Source organism: Leuciscus leuciscus (assembly GCF_965113295.1).
Source record: "Leuciscus leuciscus genome assembly, chromosome: 14".
Taxonomy (NCBI): domain Eukaryota; kingdom Metazoa; phylum Chordata; class Actinopteri; order Cypriniformes; family Leuciscidae; genus Leuciscus; species Leuciscus leuciscus.
This window is the reverse complement of record NC_138738.1, coordinates 2301296-2316132: the sequence shown is the minus strand read 5'-3', so window position 1 is coordinate 2316132 and position 14837 is coordinate 2301296. Positions and strand designations below refer to the sequence as shown.

At 36.3% G+C, this 14837-nt stretch overlaps 1 protein-coding gene across 1 annotated transcript in view; it reads left to right on the top strand.

Annotated features, from left to right (window-relative positions):
* The first annotated feature begins 1003 nt into the window (after positions 1-1003).
* necab3 (N-terminal EF-hand calcium binding protein 3) overlaps positions 1004-14837 on the top strand; it is a 52289-nt gene continuing 38455 nt past the window's right edge. The window contains 2 exon segments of the mRNA XM_082136498.1: positions 1004-1265; positions 8022-8046. Coding sequence (XP_081992624.1) covers positions 1143-1265; positions 8022-8046 — 148 coding nt within the window. The 5' untranslated portion in view covers positions 1004-1142.

Below are 14837 nucleotides of genomic sequence, written 5' to 3'. Positions count from 1 at the left end.
CATTTGCTAATTTACTGTAGTTGTTATAGTACAAAATGTCAAATATTAAAAGAGGGGTAATATGCCCCTATTGGATAAACTTTTACAGAATGTATAAATTACGTTTGATATAATTTTTATTCATATTAAATATTTAAATAAGTGTAATGTAAAATACTACAGACACTGTTGTATTTAACATTTTATTTTGACACTTTAGTTGATAATAATTGAATAACCGATGACAGATAAAGCAGAATCGCAGTAAAAGAGATTAATCTGAAAGTTAAAACTATACAGACATGAATATTTACTTATTTAATTGCCCTTTTAATTGAATATATGTCATAATAGCAAGAATGCACATTTAATGGTTTCACTCGACTAACTTATAGGTTTTAATCAAAGCGAAGATGTATGAAATGTGCATCTTATTCATGGAAATACTGAATAATAAGCCCATTAATTACAATAAATATTCAATTTCAAAATAATACCACTACTTTACAACTTGCCCCAAAAGGTATTATTTGATCTTTTTACTTCTAAATAAAAACTCTAACTTTCACCCCACAAAAAAAAAAAAAAATCGATGTGTCCACAAACCCCCCATTAACAAATAGACACAAAAAGCGTTAATATTCAACATAATACAATGATAGTGTTAATCTTGCCCCAATCTACCCTAGGCTATATGTATTGTAGTCTACAGATGCAAATAGATAAAGTGTAATAAAATGAACATTTAAATGTCTATTTCGGATGTTTTCTTCCCACTATTATGAAAGAAGACTGGAAGCAAAATGATCCGAAATCCAAATGACAGGTACAGAATAGATGTGAAATCCTTTCCATCTTGCTTTATGTAATTTACCAAACATAATTTTTTTTATTAAATTAAATAAAACCATCTTTCCCTTACAGACCAGTTATTCACAAGCGCTTTTCGAATCGATTCGTTCGAATCATTCAAACGAACAGATTCGATTAAGAGAACGATTCTTTGGCGTTCACTAGTATTCCATCCTCAGCATCAGCAGCAGCATTCGTCCAGAAGATTACTCTCACACCAGTTCCGATCTCATTTACTCGGGGATCTGCATATTTATCGGTGTCATTAAGTGAATATTTTCTTTCTGAATTCTTGCTCAGCTCGTTTAAAGATGTTGGCGTGCACCGAAATGATCACGATGTGTCTCCAGTCTGCGAAGCGCGAGCATCTCCGCTCCAAACTGCAGCAGCATCAGATGCAGGATTCGGTCCACGGACTGTCCATCTTTCACGATGTAAGTAGCCAAATATTCGGTCAATGAGCCCACCGATAGGTCACCATGCAAACATTCACCTTGAACCCAAGAACACAAGTCATTGTGTCACTTCTAGGACAGAGAGAAAGAGAGAGAGAAGGGTGATTGGTGATGCACATGTGAAAATGTATAGTCTTCTTGAAATAGATTATGTTATAAAGCATTGATTGTTAGGCAGTTTAGGGAGTGAATAATGCAGTGGATGCATAAGCTTATATGCTTATTGTGAAGCGCAATCATTAACAAAAACAAAATAATCCACTTGCATTGTGATGTCTTATTTTCACTCTTCCCTTGTACATCAGATGTACTGTATAGCTCATTTGCATATTTAAATAGGCCTAATATATATATGTAACATAGCATGTGGCTACAAATGAACATAACATGTCATCTGTTTTAATTTATTAATTAATTTATTCTTTGTGACTACCCGTAATTGTCATTTATGCTTAATGATTATGATGCTTTTATGCATTTGTGTCTTACAATTAAAGCAACTGCAGCAGCCGCTGGTGAATCATATTTGAGGGAATTGATTGTCATGATTTCCTTCTTTTCTATAATGCAATGCGATATATATTCTCTTAAAATGGACAGCTAGATTGTGTTTGCATGTTTGCTTTTTGTGCCCATTTACATTTTAAGCACAAACCTGGATTTTGATCAGAATTTGTAATCATAATCAAATAGATTTTTTTTAGTTTAGAAATCTGATTGTGGTTAAAATCTAATCAAGGGTATCGTCAATATTGCATTGCATTGATTCTTATAAATAATCCTGTATTTCATCTGTCTTTAATGTTTATTGTATTGTGGATGTTTTATGTAGAGTCAGTGTGACGGTATATTTAGGAACACACATTCGTTTAGGGCTGTTAGTGACAGATAAAAAGTTGCAGATGTTCTCTCAGCAGGGTTAACTAAGCGGTCATACAGGGGGTCTGACAGCAGAGGTGAAGTGTGTGTTTGTGTAGTCTTTAAATTCAACCTGAAATCAAAATTGACCATTTAGCACATGTTCCTGGTCTTATTTTGCTTGATTCATTAGTGCAATCTTTAATCTAAACGTTTTAAAGTGCCCTTTTAATGCAATTTTAAAAGTTGCTAATGTTATTTCCTACAATATTTACATGCATTAAAGGTAAAAAAAACACTCTTTTCCTCATAAAACCCATTGCACATCACATCATTTTCTCAAAGAGTCTGAAATGGTTCGTTCGAAGATTCAGTCTCTCGAAACCCCTTCTTTCCGAGAGCCTGCTCTGCTCTGATTGGTCAGACGGCCTAGTCTGTTGTGATCTTACAATGTGAGTCGGAAACGTTGGCATTGGTTTTACCGTATCAAGTCCAGCACGAGTCCTCATTCTTTTCATTCCCAGCACAGAAAACGGCATCTTCTCGACAACACGAACCAAACTCTTCCAGTCTCAGCTACAACTACAGTGTTTGAGGGCGAGGGGCAAAGTAGGGCAGCCAATGAAAACCTTAGACTGACATTATGCAAATTCATTAAAAACCTGGTATGGAAGTGAGACTGGAAATGCTGACGACTGTTTTCAGCTTCAGAATTTATTATTTCTTTTAGGAGACAATAACTTTATTTGTCGTGCACTTTGATCTTCATAAACAGCTATATTACTTAGTAATATTAAAAAAATATTACATTTGGTGAATGTTAACCAGTAGCCAAGTACTATTAATTGTTTTAGGCTGCTGTTAGTTGATGAAGGGTTTCTGAAATCTTTGTCAATAGCTAACGGAAATAATATAGATTAATAATAATAATAATATAGACAATGATATCATATGCTAATTGATTTGGAAAAGAAGCATCACCATTGGGATGATATAGGAGATGCTCTGCAAGATAAAATTGATCTTCCATTGCAAACCGCATTCAGTATAAAATGCCCACTTTTCTTGATCCAATCAATCCCAGAAGGATTAAATCAAGTCCTGTCCTGTATTTTTCTTTAAATATGCTCTTGCACGTCACATTATGGGTTGCAGACACTTCATGTGGACTTAACATGCAGCTCTTGTTGTCTTAAATTAAGAGCTCGGTGTGTGCCATTGGGAGATATACCGTACATAAAAGTCCAAATATTGTGTTTGTGTCTTAAGCTTTCATCCTTTCAGCGGGATCTTGTGTGTCTTTGATCATCACAGAAACAACAGAGACGTTTTCTGACAGTTCTGATGGACGTCATGATTAATGTTGAAGGATTTAATCTTTTCTCAGCATGTGATTCGGTCAAATCCACGTTCTGTTTCGACGTTTAATTGAAACGTGTGTCTTTTGCCTTGCATTTCAGATCATGTTGAAACATCTATCTTCTTCAGGATGTAGAATTATGCATTAAAATTAAATATGAGCCTTCTCAAATCCGTACAACATCTCCAAAATTGAGTTTTACATTTTATGAAGAGATTTTGGAGCTTGTCTGTGCAAAAAAAAGACTGTTTTTATAGGAGTAGTAAAAGTGATGCTTGACTTAATCAAACACAGTCAAATTGAAAGTAATAACAGAAAAATATCTCCTCTAATGATCACTGACACATATTGAAATAAAGGAGGTACTAATGAAAACATTAAATTCGATTAATAGTTGCTTTTGTCATTAAAACAGGCAGTGCGACTCGTGTTAACTCTTCCCGCAACACGACGGGCAGAGGTTGTGTTTGTGGGAGGTATTCATTCGCTCCCCGAGGCGATCATTTCTAATCATCTTTCCCGAATCTGTATCTTCAGCTCCTTATAATATAATTCCCTCGGCCCGCGTTTGAAGCTCTTGTGTGCTGATCCTGAACCGTGGGTTCTGAAGGAAAAAGAGATTTGGATTAACTAAGATGCTGTCAGGCCTATTTATAAAGCGTGACTCAACTGATATTGTGCTTTGTGAGTCGTTTGTTCTCTGTCTAGTGAACGGAGTCGGTAGGACTCGTGTCTCCCCACTGACTCAACACCTGCCAGAGAGCCATTGGAAACGATCTCTCGGCATGAAGCTCAGATGACCTTTAAAGGACATTGTTAATGATGCATTATCCTGCACTTATCTTTTTGGCAATGCACTGTTGCACATCTGGCTTTTTACAAACCTTATTGTGTAATATAAAGCTGAAGAATCAACATACATGCAGCCTGCTCTTCATAAAGCGAGTATATTTCACCTTTTAATCTCCATCTGGGTGTCGTTTTGCTTAGATTAATCTGCTCTGGAGAGATTAGTCAGCGCTGGTTTGAATGCGTGGCTCTCTGCCAAATGCAAATCCTACTATTGGTTTTAGTTAATTCCGTTTGTCTGAATGACATTTTAATTGAGCAAGCCAGTCAGCTGTGTTTTAAAGTTGTTCGTATTTTAATAAGATTGTGAAAATGCACATTTGCTTTAGAAATTTTAAAGTAGCAGTAGTGATCATTTTATTTTCTTATTTTCACCAAAGAAAAATAAAATTAGGATCATCATGTTGCTCTTTTCTATGGATGCTTGTTTCTGCCACAGAATAAAAAAAAAAATATTTTTTTTAATTATTATTATTTTTTTTTATTTTTTTTTATTTTTTTTTATTTTTTTGCATCTGGGGTTGTTGTGTTGGGATGGGAATCTGTAGGTGAAAATTTTGAAAAAGCAAAGCCTTTAATAGGGTTTGTCACTGAATACTTGCAATGTACCTTGTTCTGATAAAAAGCAATAAAAAAAAAAAATAAAAAAAATTAATTGCGACTTTTTATCTCACAATTCTGACTTTATAACGACGCATTTGAGAGTATTATTTGCAATACTTACCTTATAACTCACAATTACGAGTTTATACCATGCAATTCTGATGGAACAAGGCAGAATTGCGAGATGTAAACTCACAATTGCGAGGAAAAATGTCAAAATGGTGAGATAAAAAGTCACAATTACCTGTTTTATTGTTTATTCAGTGGCGGAAAAAAGCTTCCATATTTTTCCAATAGTTCATTGTAAACAGTTTAGAGCAAAAAATCACTTTTTTAATCTGTACATGAACTTGAATTTCGAAGCTTCGCATGAACTTTTCCTTTAAATTAAAAAAGAGTATCTAAAGATCTAAACTACATCCACTTGCACAGAAACTGCTTGCATAAATGTTGTCAATATACGGCCTAGACATAAAATAAGTGAGTAGTTCATCTGAAGGTGACACTCTTCAATTCTCCCATGTTTTGCTGCATATTTTGCACACTTACAGCTGTGTTTTATAATAAATTAGCCACCTGACGATCCCAAAGGAGAACTTCAGCTCTCACAGTGGCACTTATAGACCAGCGCTACATAGAAGAAGTAAATAGCAGAGGAATGACTTTGTAAAAATAAGTGGTTAAATAAAAAATAAGCATAAAAACCTGCTAATGAGGAAAAAAGAATGAGGATAATAATATTAATCACAAATCTTAGAAATGCTTTCTATACTTGCTGAAAAGGTTTTGACATTTTTTCTTTTAAATCTTTGCTTTTAAATCTGTATATGAAAACAAACTTTAGTCTGAACTTTAGAAAAAAGAGTCTGGCTTTAGATATGATTCATATTTAGCTGTGTTGTTGTACAACTTAATGGTAGATGCCATAGAAGAATAATTTTAGTTGCCCATAGAAAGAACCTTTCAGTTCTGAAAAGAATTAAGTGTAAAGAACATTTAATAATCCGAAAAACCTTTTTCCACTAAGAATATTTTGCGTTTGGAATGGATCCATGGATGTTAAAGGCTCTTTATGGATCAATATATGCCAGTCACATATATGATCTTTTTTTTTTTTTTTTTGGACAGCTGAGATCAATGTAAAGTAGCAACAAGAAATGATTCGGGCTCAGGGGTAAAGCGAGCTTCTCTGGCCCAGAACCTTTCATTCTGTAAAAACACATGATGGATCTGTGTTGTGGACATATATCAGACACATGTACAGTACGCCGCCTCTTTATGTTCACTCATACACCCTATAATCACCCAATAATCAGAGAGCGGGAGGAAACGTGTCATAAGCGAAGACTGAGGATCGTAAATAGACGCTTGTGGGCTTCGACTTGAACTGACAGTAACTTTTACCCATCAGAAGTGAAGGCCAGATGGTGTTAAAAGCACTCGAGGAGTCAAATAAAAACTATAACAGGGTGCCGACCCCGTCCAGGTGTGAATGAGCCGTGTTTAGCCACCGGATGATTGTACTGTCGACACCTACACTATCCTCAAAGGCAAACTGATCAGAAATCCTCTCAGATGAGTCTCAAGCCTTCACGATGTGATATGTTTGGGCCTGGAGAGCCAGTGGAGGAAGGAGGAGTGGTGAAAAAACACTTGAGAGACTTTGACGGATGAAAGGATTAGTTGCCCTTGAGAATATAGCAACCATTTTCTCTGTTATGATGATCCAGAGTACCAGAATTTATGGGTTTCACATTCTCTTAAAAATGTTTTGATCTAAAGGATTCTGCTGAAATGCATAATAAATTGTGCAATTATTGACAAAACCACACTAGCGTTCAAAAGTTTAGGCTCAGAAATGTGTTTTTTGAAAGAAATGAATGCTTTTATACAGCAAGGATGCATTAAACCGACCAAGTAAAGACATTTAGAAAGTTTCCACAGAAATAATAAGCAGCACAACTGTTTTCAACATTGATAATAATCATAAATGTTTCTTGAGCAGCAAATCATAATATTAGAATGATTTCTGAAGGATCATGTGACACTGAAGACTGGAGTAATGATGCTGAAAATTCAGCTTTGATCACAGGATATAAATTACAGTTTGCAATATATTCACATAGAAAACAGATGATTTACATTATAATAATATTTCACAATTTTACTGTTTTTACTGTATTTTTATTCAAAGAAATGCAGCCTTGAGGAGCAGAAGAGACTTCTTTCCAAAGCATTTTTAAGATCTCACAGACCAAAAACTTTTGAACTGTATTGATTTAGTTGGCACTAATAGTGAAGTAAAAGCATCATCAAGTGTGCAGCATGTGTGTTCCTCCATTATTAAATTAAATGAAACATTATTAAAAAGCATCCCAGGATGCACCTCAGGTCCCTGAAAGTCTATGATTATAGAGGTCAAAAGGAGAGAGAGAGAGAAAGAGAGAGAGAGAGAGAGAGAGAGAGAGAGAAAGAGAGAGAGTGAGAGAGAGAGAGAGAGAGTAACTACGAAGCCAGTGGACAAAACTAAAGTCAGAATCATTTCTTATCTTGTCTGAATGTTGGTACAAATATACAAAGGTGTTGTTGTTGTTGTTGTTTTTTCTTTTTTTTCTTGTTTATATAAATGTATTCATGCAATTGTTTACTGATTGATTTATTGACTTTATTGATTATTTGTTCATTGCTTATGTAATGGCCAATGCTTTGGCAATACTGTACAAGTCATGCCAATAAAGCTCATTTGAATTTGAATTTGAATTTGAGAAAGAGAGAGAGAGAGAGAGAGAGAGAGAGAGAGAGAGAGAGAGACAGACATGGTTTTTGAGATGATGTGTAGTTTGTTTATATGACTAACAGGCTTTACGAAGGAATCTCAGTTATAATGTCTCGTTCCATCAGTGTTGAAGAGAGAACACCATACAGCTCTAAAGGGGAAGTTCATTAAAGGCCAAATTATGTTTAATATTGATCACCACTGTGCATTTCCATCAGTCCTCAATGCTTCTGAATAATGCTCACGTTGATGAACATTGACTGTTTTCTTCATCTTGATCTCTTCACAGATCTTCCGCAGAGCTGACAAAAACGGTGAGTGTGAATCTGACCTTTTGCTGCATCACATTTAAAAGGTTTCTCTTGTTACTTTTACACAGCGGTTTAAACACAAGTCGAAAAGCAATTTATTTCTCTGTAAATATAACTTTTGCGTAGTTATTTTGCAAAGATGACCTGATGCATTGGTTAACAATCTCTCTGGGCATGCATGCATTTGAAAGAAAAGTAATAAAACAATAGATGATTTTATTGCTCTATTATAGCTCACGAGTTCAAATATCAACATTCCTTAAAAAGGAATGAATCTAATGAATCAATAAAATGAATGTGAACTGCAGCTCATATCATTCGATCATGTAAGAAAATTCTTTCATATTAAGGCGAGATGCAAAAACATCGTTTTTTTTTTTACTGGTCAATTTTGAGAGTTTTTGATATTTGTCTTCTTTCCGACTAGTAGTGAAAAAAAGTCCAAAATACACATTTAGGTCTTTATTTTACTACACTTTGTCTGTTTGCGTCTGTAGATTTCTCATAAATTCAACAAAAGTTGTCGTTGTAAATCTTCCCGCTGCTCCGCGATCTCTGTCCGCTCTCTGTCATCACACACACCGCTGGAAAGCTCTCTCTCTCCTGTACAATGCTGTCGGATCCAAATATGGTCATTTCCTTTTTATCAGCAACCAATCGTGAAAGTAAAAGGACTAAATGCGCAATCTCATTGGCTGATGATAAATCTTTAAAGCCCGTTTTCTCAAAATGACTTTTCTCTCATTCTCCAAGTCCGAAATCTCCACTTCAGTAGCACATATATACACCAAACTCTCCAGTCTTGTACCTAGTTATATTATGAAGACATTTACAGAGGGATTTGTAAATATATTATTCCTAGCCTGATTTATATAACATTTTATTCCAAAAAACATGGCGAAAATCGTTTTTTTAAGGCTATTGACAGTATATTCTGATTTACAGGATAACAAAAAGTAGATATCCATAAATCCCTCTGTAATTTTTTTCCCATCTAATATGTGAACACAATGAAAAGATATTTTTTAACCTGGCTTTATCCAATACTCAGATTTCGTTTTTTAATATTATGCAAATTGCCGCATATTTAATTAGATATTGCCTAATTTGCATATTTAAACATTAAATTACAGAAAACTTGTAATACATTTTTTTCTCATCTTAATGTAGGTAATCAACTGGGAAAGTTTCATGGTGATATCTGCTAGTTAAAAAATTTACCCTATTCACCTGTAGTGTCTCGCCTTAAGATCTCGACATTTATGCATTAGCCTGAGCTTTGATCCAGAGCAAGTCACATTGCATTAAATATTTACATTTGATCAAATTCATGCATTTCCTGAATCAAACCTGCTGATCTCAGACTTGATTGCAGATTGGTATCTTTAGTCTTATTTTAATATGAAATTTATGAATGGAAGTTGTGTGAATATGATTTTACAAGAAACTACCATTTCAGTTTTCTACTTCAAAACTTCACATTCAACTCAATGTGTTACTTGCCATTTCTTTGTAATTGTTTGTGAAATTGACAAGCAATTTCTAAGTGAAAATTGTTTCTACACCAAACATCTTTCAGCGTCATTTCTGGAAATGCTATTATAGCCAGTTGCAAAAAACAAAACTTTTAATTTCATGCCGAATGCATGATATCTTTGAGAGTTTGAAGCCTTAAGGAGTCCCGCTGGTTCCTCTGTGCCGGAGCCAGTGTCACGAAACCCTGTTTATTCTTCAAAAGGACTTTAATGCATGTGGAGAGAGAGGGCGAAATGAACAGAATGATGCGCTGTCCAAACAAATCAGAAATGAGTGGCTGTCACTGGGACAGCACGAGTCCTTTCAGAGGTCATTACCATTGTTCCAGAATGCCAATTACCTTCTTGCCACTTCAATCATCATTGGCATGGACAGAGAGAGAAATAGAAAGAGAAGTGGAGTGGGAGAATATAAGAGCGTCAGAGAGAATAAGAGCCTGTGTATGTGCTGTGAAACCATAATTACTGGGCTCTGATAAGGCAGCATCAATATTACTATTGCTCATAGTGAGTTAGTGTCAGTGATTTGAACAAACCCCTGACATTACGTGTATGTTTGTCTGCATTAAAGTCCCTCTGTAGTCAATCATTTTATCCCTTAAAACTCATCTTTGATCACCGAAATGACGTTTAAACGTTTTTCCTTGCAAAAAATTCGTCATGCCTTAAAATATCTTGAATGTAACTCGACACCCTCGCCTCATTTAGTATGTGCGGTTCTATGAATATGCAAATGAGCCCCGCCTCCACTCACTCACTCAGCTCAGAGATCCACTGGTTGACGATCACACGTTGATCTGATTGGTTACAAGGTAGTTTGTGACGTCAGAAACACCAGCGATTTCAAAGCGTGTGTTTGAGACTGTCTTTGGTTCACTGCAGTTTTAAGGAGAAAACACTCAGCAATGGTGTCGACTTATGAATTTACACACGGTTTGTCTTAAAGCGTATTAAAAACACTACATAGACACATAAACAACATTAAAAGCTGGATTTTACACCACAGGGGGACTTTAAAGGAGGGACCTGAGACCATAATATAATGCATTGGGGTCAGTTTTGCACACGTGAAGCTTCTCAGTATATTCATAAATCGTCATAATACATAATAAAGCATCTCATTGAGCTGTTGGTGTCAAACTAGAGCACGGCTGCTAAGTAGAACATTGAGTTAGACGAGTTCTGGGAAATAAAAACAAGAGTTTGGCTGGTATTCTCCTCTTGAGAGTATATCAAGCTTTAGTCTGGTTTCAGCTCTCATGTGTGGATTTTGAGCTCAGTGACTTGAAGGAAGATTATTTAAAGATTAGAAGATGAGTTAAAAGCAGCCCGTCCTGCTTCACACTAAACTAAACTCTCTCCCACAGGCCTGTGTTTGATGAGTGGATTTGTGCTGGTCAACTTATCCAACTTATCTGGGTTGTGTCTGTTACACTTTGAGGAAGAGATTAGACTGATTAGGCCTACTAATTAACTTTGGAGTATTAATGCAATAAGTGTTTGTATTAATTCAGTATTTTTAAAGGCATTCAATTTGTATGTGAATGTGAAATATCACCTAAGCATTTGTTTTGCTTTATAGCAAATGCTTTATTTTACATGTACAATAATATCTGTTATTTTGTTATTTTAGTATTATTTATATAATATTTAGTGCTGTCAAATCGATTAATCGTGATTAATCGCATATAAGTTGGTTAATATATAATATGTATACACACACACACACATAGATTTACAAACTTTTATGTTAGATGCGATTAATCGTGATTAATCGATTTGACAGCACTAATAATATAATATTTAGTAATCATTTTAATTAGCTTTTATTTTTATATTTTCAGTTATAACTTTAACTTCAATTCTATCTACAAATTTCATTTCAGTTAGTTGCCAAGGCACCATTTTAAATTTTTGTTTAGGTTTTTTAAAGTTTAAGTTTTTAATCTAAGGTTTATATTTTATTTTATTTCAGCTTTAATTCAATTGATGAAACTTATGTTTTAGTTTTAGTTAACAATATGCACAAATAATTATTTTTTATCAAATTACAACCCTAATAATAATTAAAGCTGCAAGCAGCATTTATCGGGGTTCAAGCAATTAAGGCCTTGAAGCACAAAAGCATCAAAAGTTATTAAGTTTTATTTAGCAAGCATGTAACCACTGACATAATAGATGGAAAATACTAATAGTCTAATGTTTCAGATGTTTGGAAATATGGTGAAATTGTATTGGGTAAGAAAATAAATTAGTGCATGTTAAGGGTTAGTCGGGTTATTTAAATTTTAAAGCATCCATCAGTGGCAGATTTAGGCCATTGCTTGTTGATTTCAGTGCTCTAACGGTTAGTATTTAATGGTGATGTGTAATTGTATGTATGTTCAAATTGTTTCTTAGACACGTTAAGTCAGTTATTGGTTGTTTATCTTCATCAAAAGTTGGACGTTCATCTGTGGCCCAAAAACCGCTCAACCAATGTTGTGAGTTAGGGGCGGAGCTATCTGTTTGTCTGACCAATGACAGACAGGGAACAGGGTAGTTTGTGAAAATAGTTTAAAAACAGTCATAGGGCCCTATCATATACCCGGCGCAATGCAGCGCCAGGCGCGACGCAAGTTTGTTTCGCTAATCCCAGCCCGACGTAGTTATCATTTTCACGTCCTGCACCACGTTGTTTAAATAGCAAATGCATTTGCGCCCATGGGCTGCTGGTCTGAAAACGAGGTGTGTGTTCAGGCGCATTATTGGCACGCTTGTTATTTAAAGAGTGCATTAGTAATATGCACCTATACGCCGGTCCACAACGCGCGTACACTCACTGCTTATTAAACACACAGGGACGCACAGCAGCACACAAAATAAAAGGATTACAATATAAAAGATTAATATTGTTTACATAAAGATATGGTGGAATCCGGCTTGTCCCGTAGATGGTCTAAAGCTTTAACCTCGCACATGAGCAGATCCGTGTGCGCTCTGGAGAAGCGTCCAGTTTTTCCGCGTGCAAATTCCGTCATGTAAATAGCGAATACGCCATGGCTCGAGCGCGACTGGCTTTTTTTAAAGGGAATGGGAGATGAGACTCTGATTGGTTTATTGCACATTACGCACAAAACACACCCATTACTCATTAAGAAAATAGAGACAACCCTTTTAGACCATGCGCCGCACGCGCCGACCATTTGTCCCATTATTAAACTAGCAAAAGGAGATTCGGACACGACCTAAGTGCACTTGCGCCCTGCGCTTCAGACCATGCGCTTAGTTAGTTAAATAGGGCCCATTATTTTGCAGTTTCCTTTGCTCCAACTTTGAAATGACATGCTGCTACTTTAAATTCAAGTAACTGCTTGAATATTCTGGTTGTAGTTTGTTCTTCTACTAACTGTGTCACCCCACAGTCGTGTGCGTTGCGTAACTGAATCATATTGCCTGAAAGAAGGTCAGTTTCAGCATCTGCCTGAGCCCGTCGCTGCTGCCAATCGGATGACAAACGGCACGTCAAGCATGTCTACGGCCCCTTCGGCAGGGCCCGAAATACTGGAGCTGTCAGCACAGACACACAGAGAGCGAATGAGAGGGAATGTAATGAAAAAGGCCTACGAGAGACAAAACAGGCTGTGAACGCCCACTGCGACTGTCTCTTCACTTACAACCAGCACTTTCCCTTCTGCTCTTCTGCATCTTCCTTGCACAAATTAGCCCGTTTGGAAATGTTCTAGCTTTCGGTCTGCATATTCATCATTTTCCTGTCCTTTAAACCCTTCTCGTCCTCTCCCCCTAAATCCCTTCTTTATTCCTCTCTCTCTCTCTCTCTCTGCGTGTTCCTGTTTCTTTCAGCGCTCAGACAAACAGACAGATTGGCTGGGGCTTCAGAGTGTTTCTCTGCTCACGTTGCATCTGTTGACTCAATCTGACAGCACTGCTGGTCGAGAGCAAACCTCTCAGAACTCGAGAGGAAGAAAGATGAGGAAAGATGAGTGTGATAATGAGGATGCAGGAGCTGAAAGTATCAGGAAAGAGGAGAAAGGAGACGATTGTGTTAAAAGTGAATCATGTCATAAATAGAGAAAATTGTGCTATTCAATGAATTGGTCATACGTTTCTTTGAGGCTTCTCTGAGTGGTGTTTTTAAGTCAGTCATGAATGATTCCTCAATGATTTGATGAGGAGAGGTTTGCGCTTACTTTATTATGTGATCAGACTTCCAAGACATACAGTATCTAGAGACCAGAATATAATTGGCTGATGAGCGTAGGGACCAGTAAATTCTAGCAACCATTCAGAACATTCTAGCAACCATTCAGAACATCCTAGCAACCATTCAGAACATTCTAGCAACCATACAGAACATTCTAGCAACCATACAGAACATCCTAGCAACCATTCAGAACATTCTAGCAACCATAGACGTTGGAACAGGGGGGGGCGGGGGGGTCGGCCGCCCCCCCACCACCCATCTTCCCCACCCCTCTAGGGGTCAGCCAGCTGTTTTTTTCGTTGTTTTTGGTTTCCGTTTTATATATACAGAATCTGAATTAAATGTGTTTGATTTAAGCCTACATTTCAACATTTTGTGTCATAAAATTTCTTGTTTTTAAGCCTTTCGCACGTACGGTCACACCGTTGTGATCAGTCTAGGCTGGTCCCTGGAGCGTTTCACACCGGTGTGATCAGAACGGTCAGTGCATCACATGATCAACTGCTAAATTCAAATGTTGAATTTTGCCAGAGACAGGCGCGCTCAGAGCTGTCATATATCACAACTTTTCAGTGTTTTCAACCACATACTGTTTATTTTAGGTTTCAGACATATAAATTCACATAAGTAGGCTACTAAAAAAACAATACATTTAGAATTTGTAAAAATTCTACAAATTCTAAATGTATTGTTTTCGGAGGTAATAATAATCCTTTCCATTATAATTCGACACGTTTTATTCATATCAGATAAACATTGTGTAAGTAACTTTAATGTTTACTCTATTCTTCTCCCAGTTCACCAGCCACTTGCTTTTATGTATTTCGGGAGAAGTGGATGAATGTGAAATTTACACGTGTTGTAAATCCAACAGATCCGATTCTCTGAACTGCGTCTGCGGCACAAATTAACACGGCGGCGCCCATCGCGCATACAGCTCAACTAACGCGATCGTTATAAAGGTGTTTAAACAACAATACACTTCCACTTGCATATATTTGACAATCGGAATATCAGATATTTCATGCCATAGCTAACACATTTGTGAATATTCT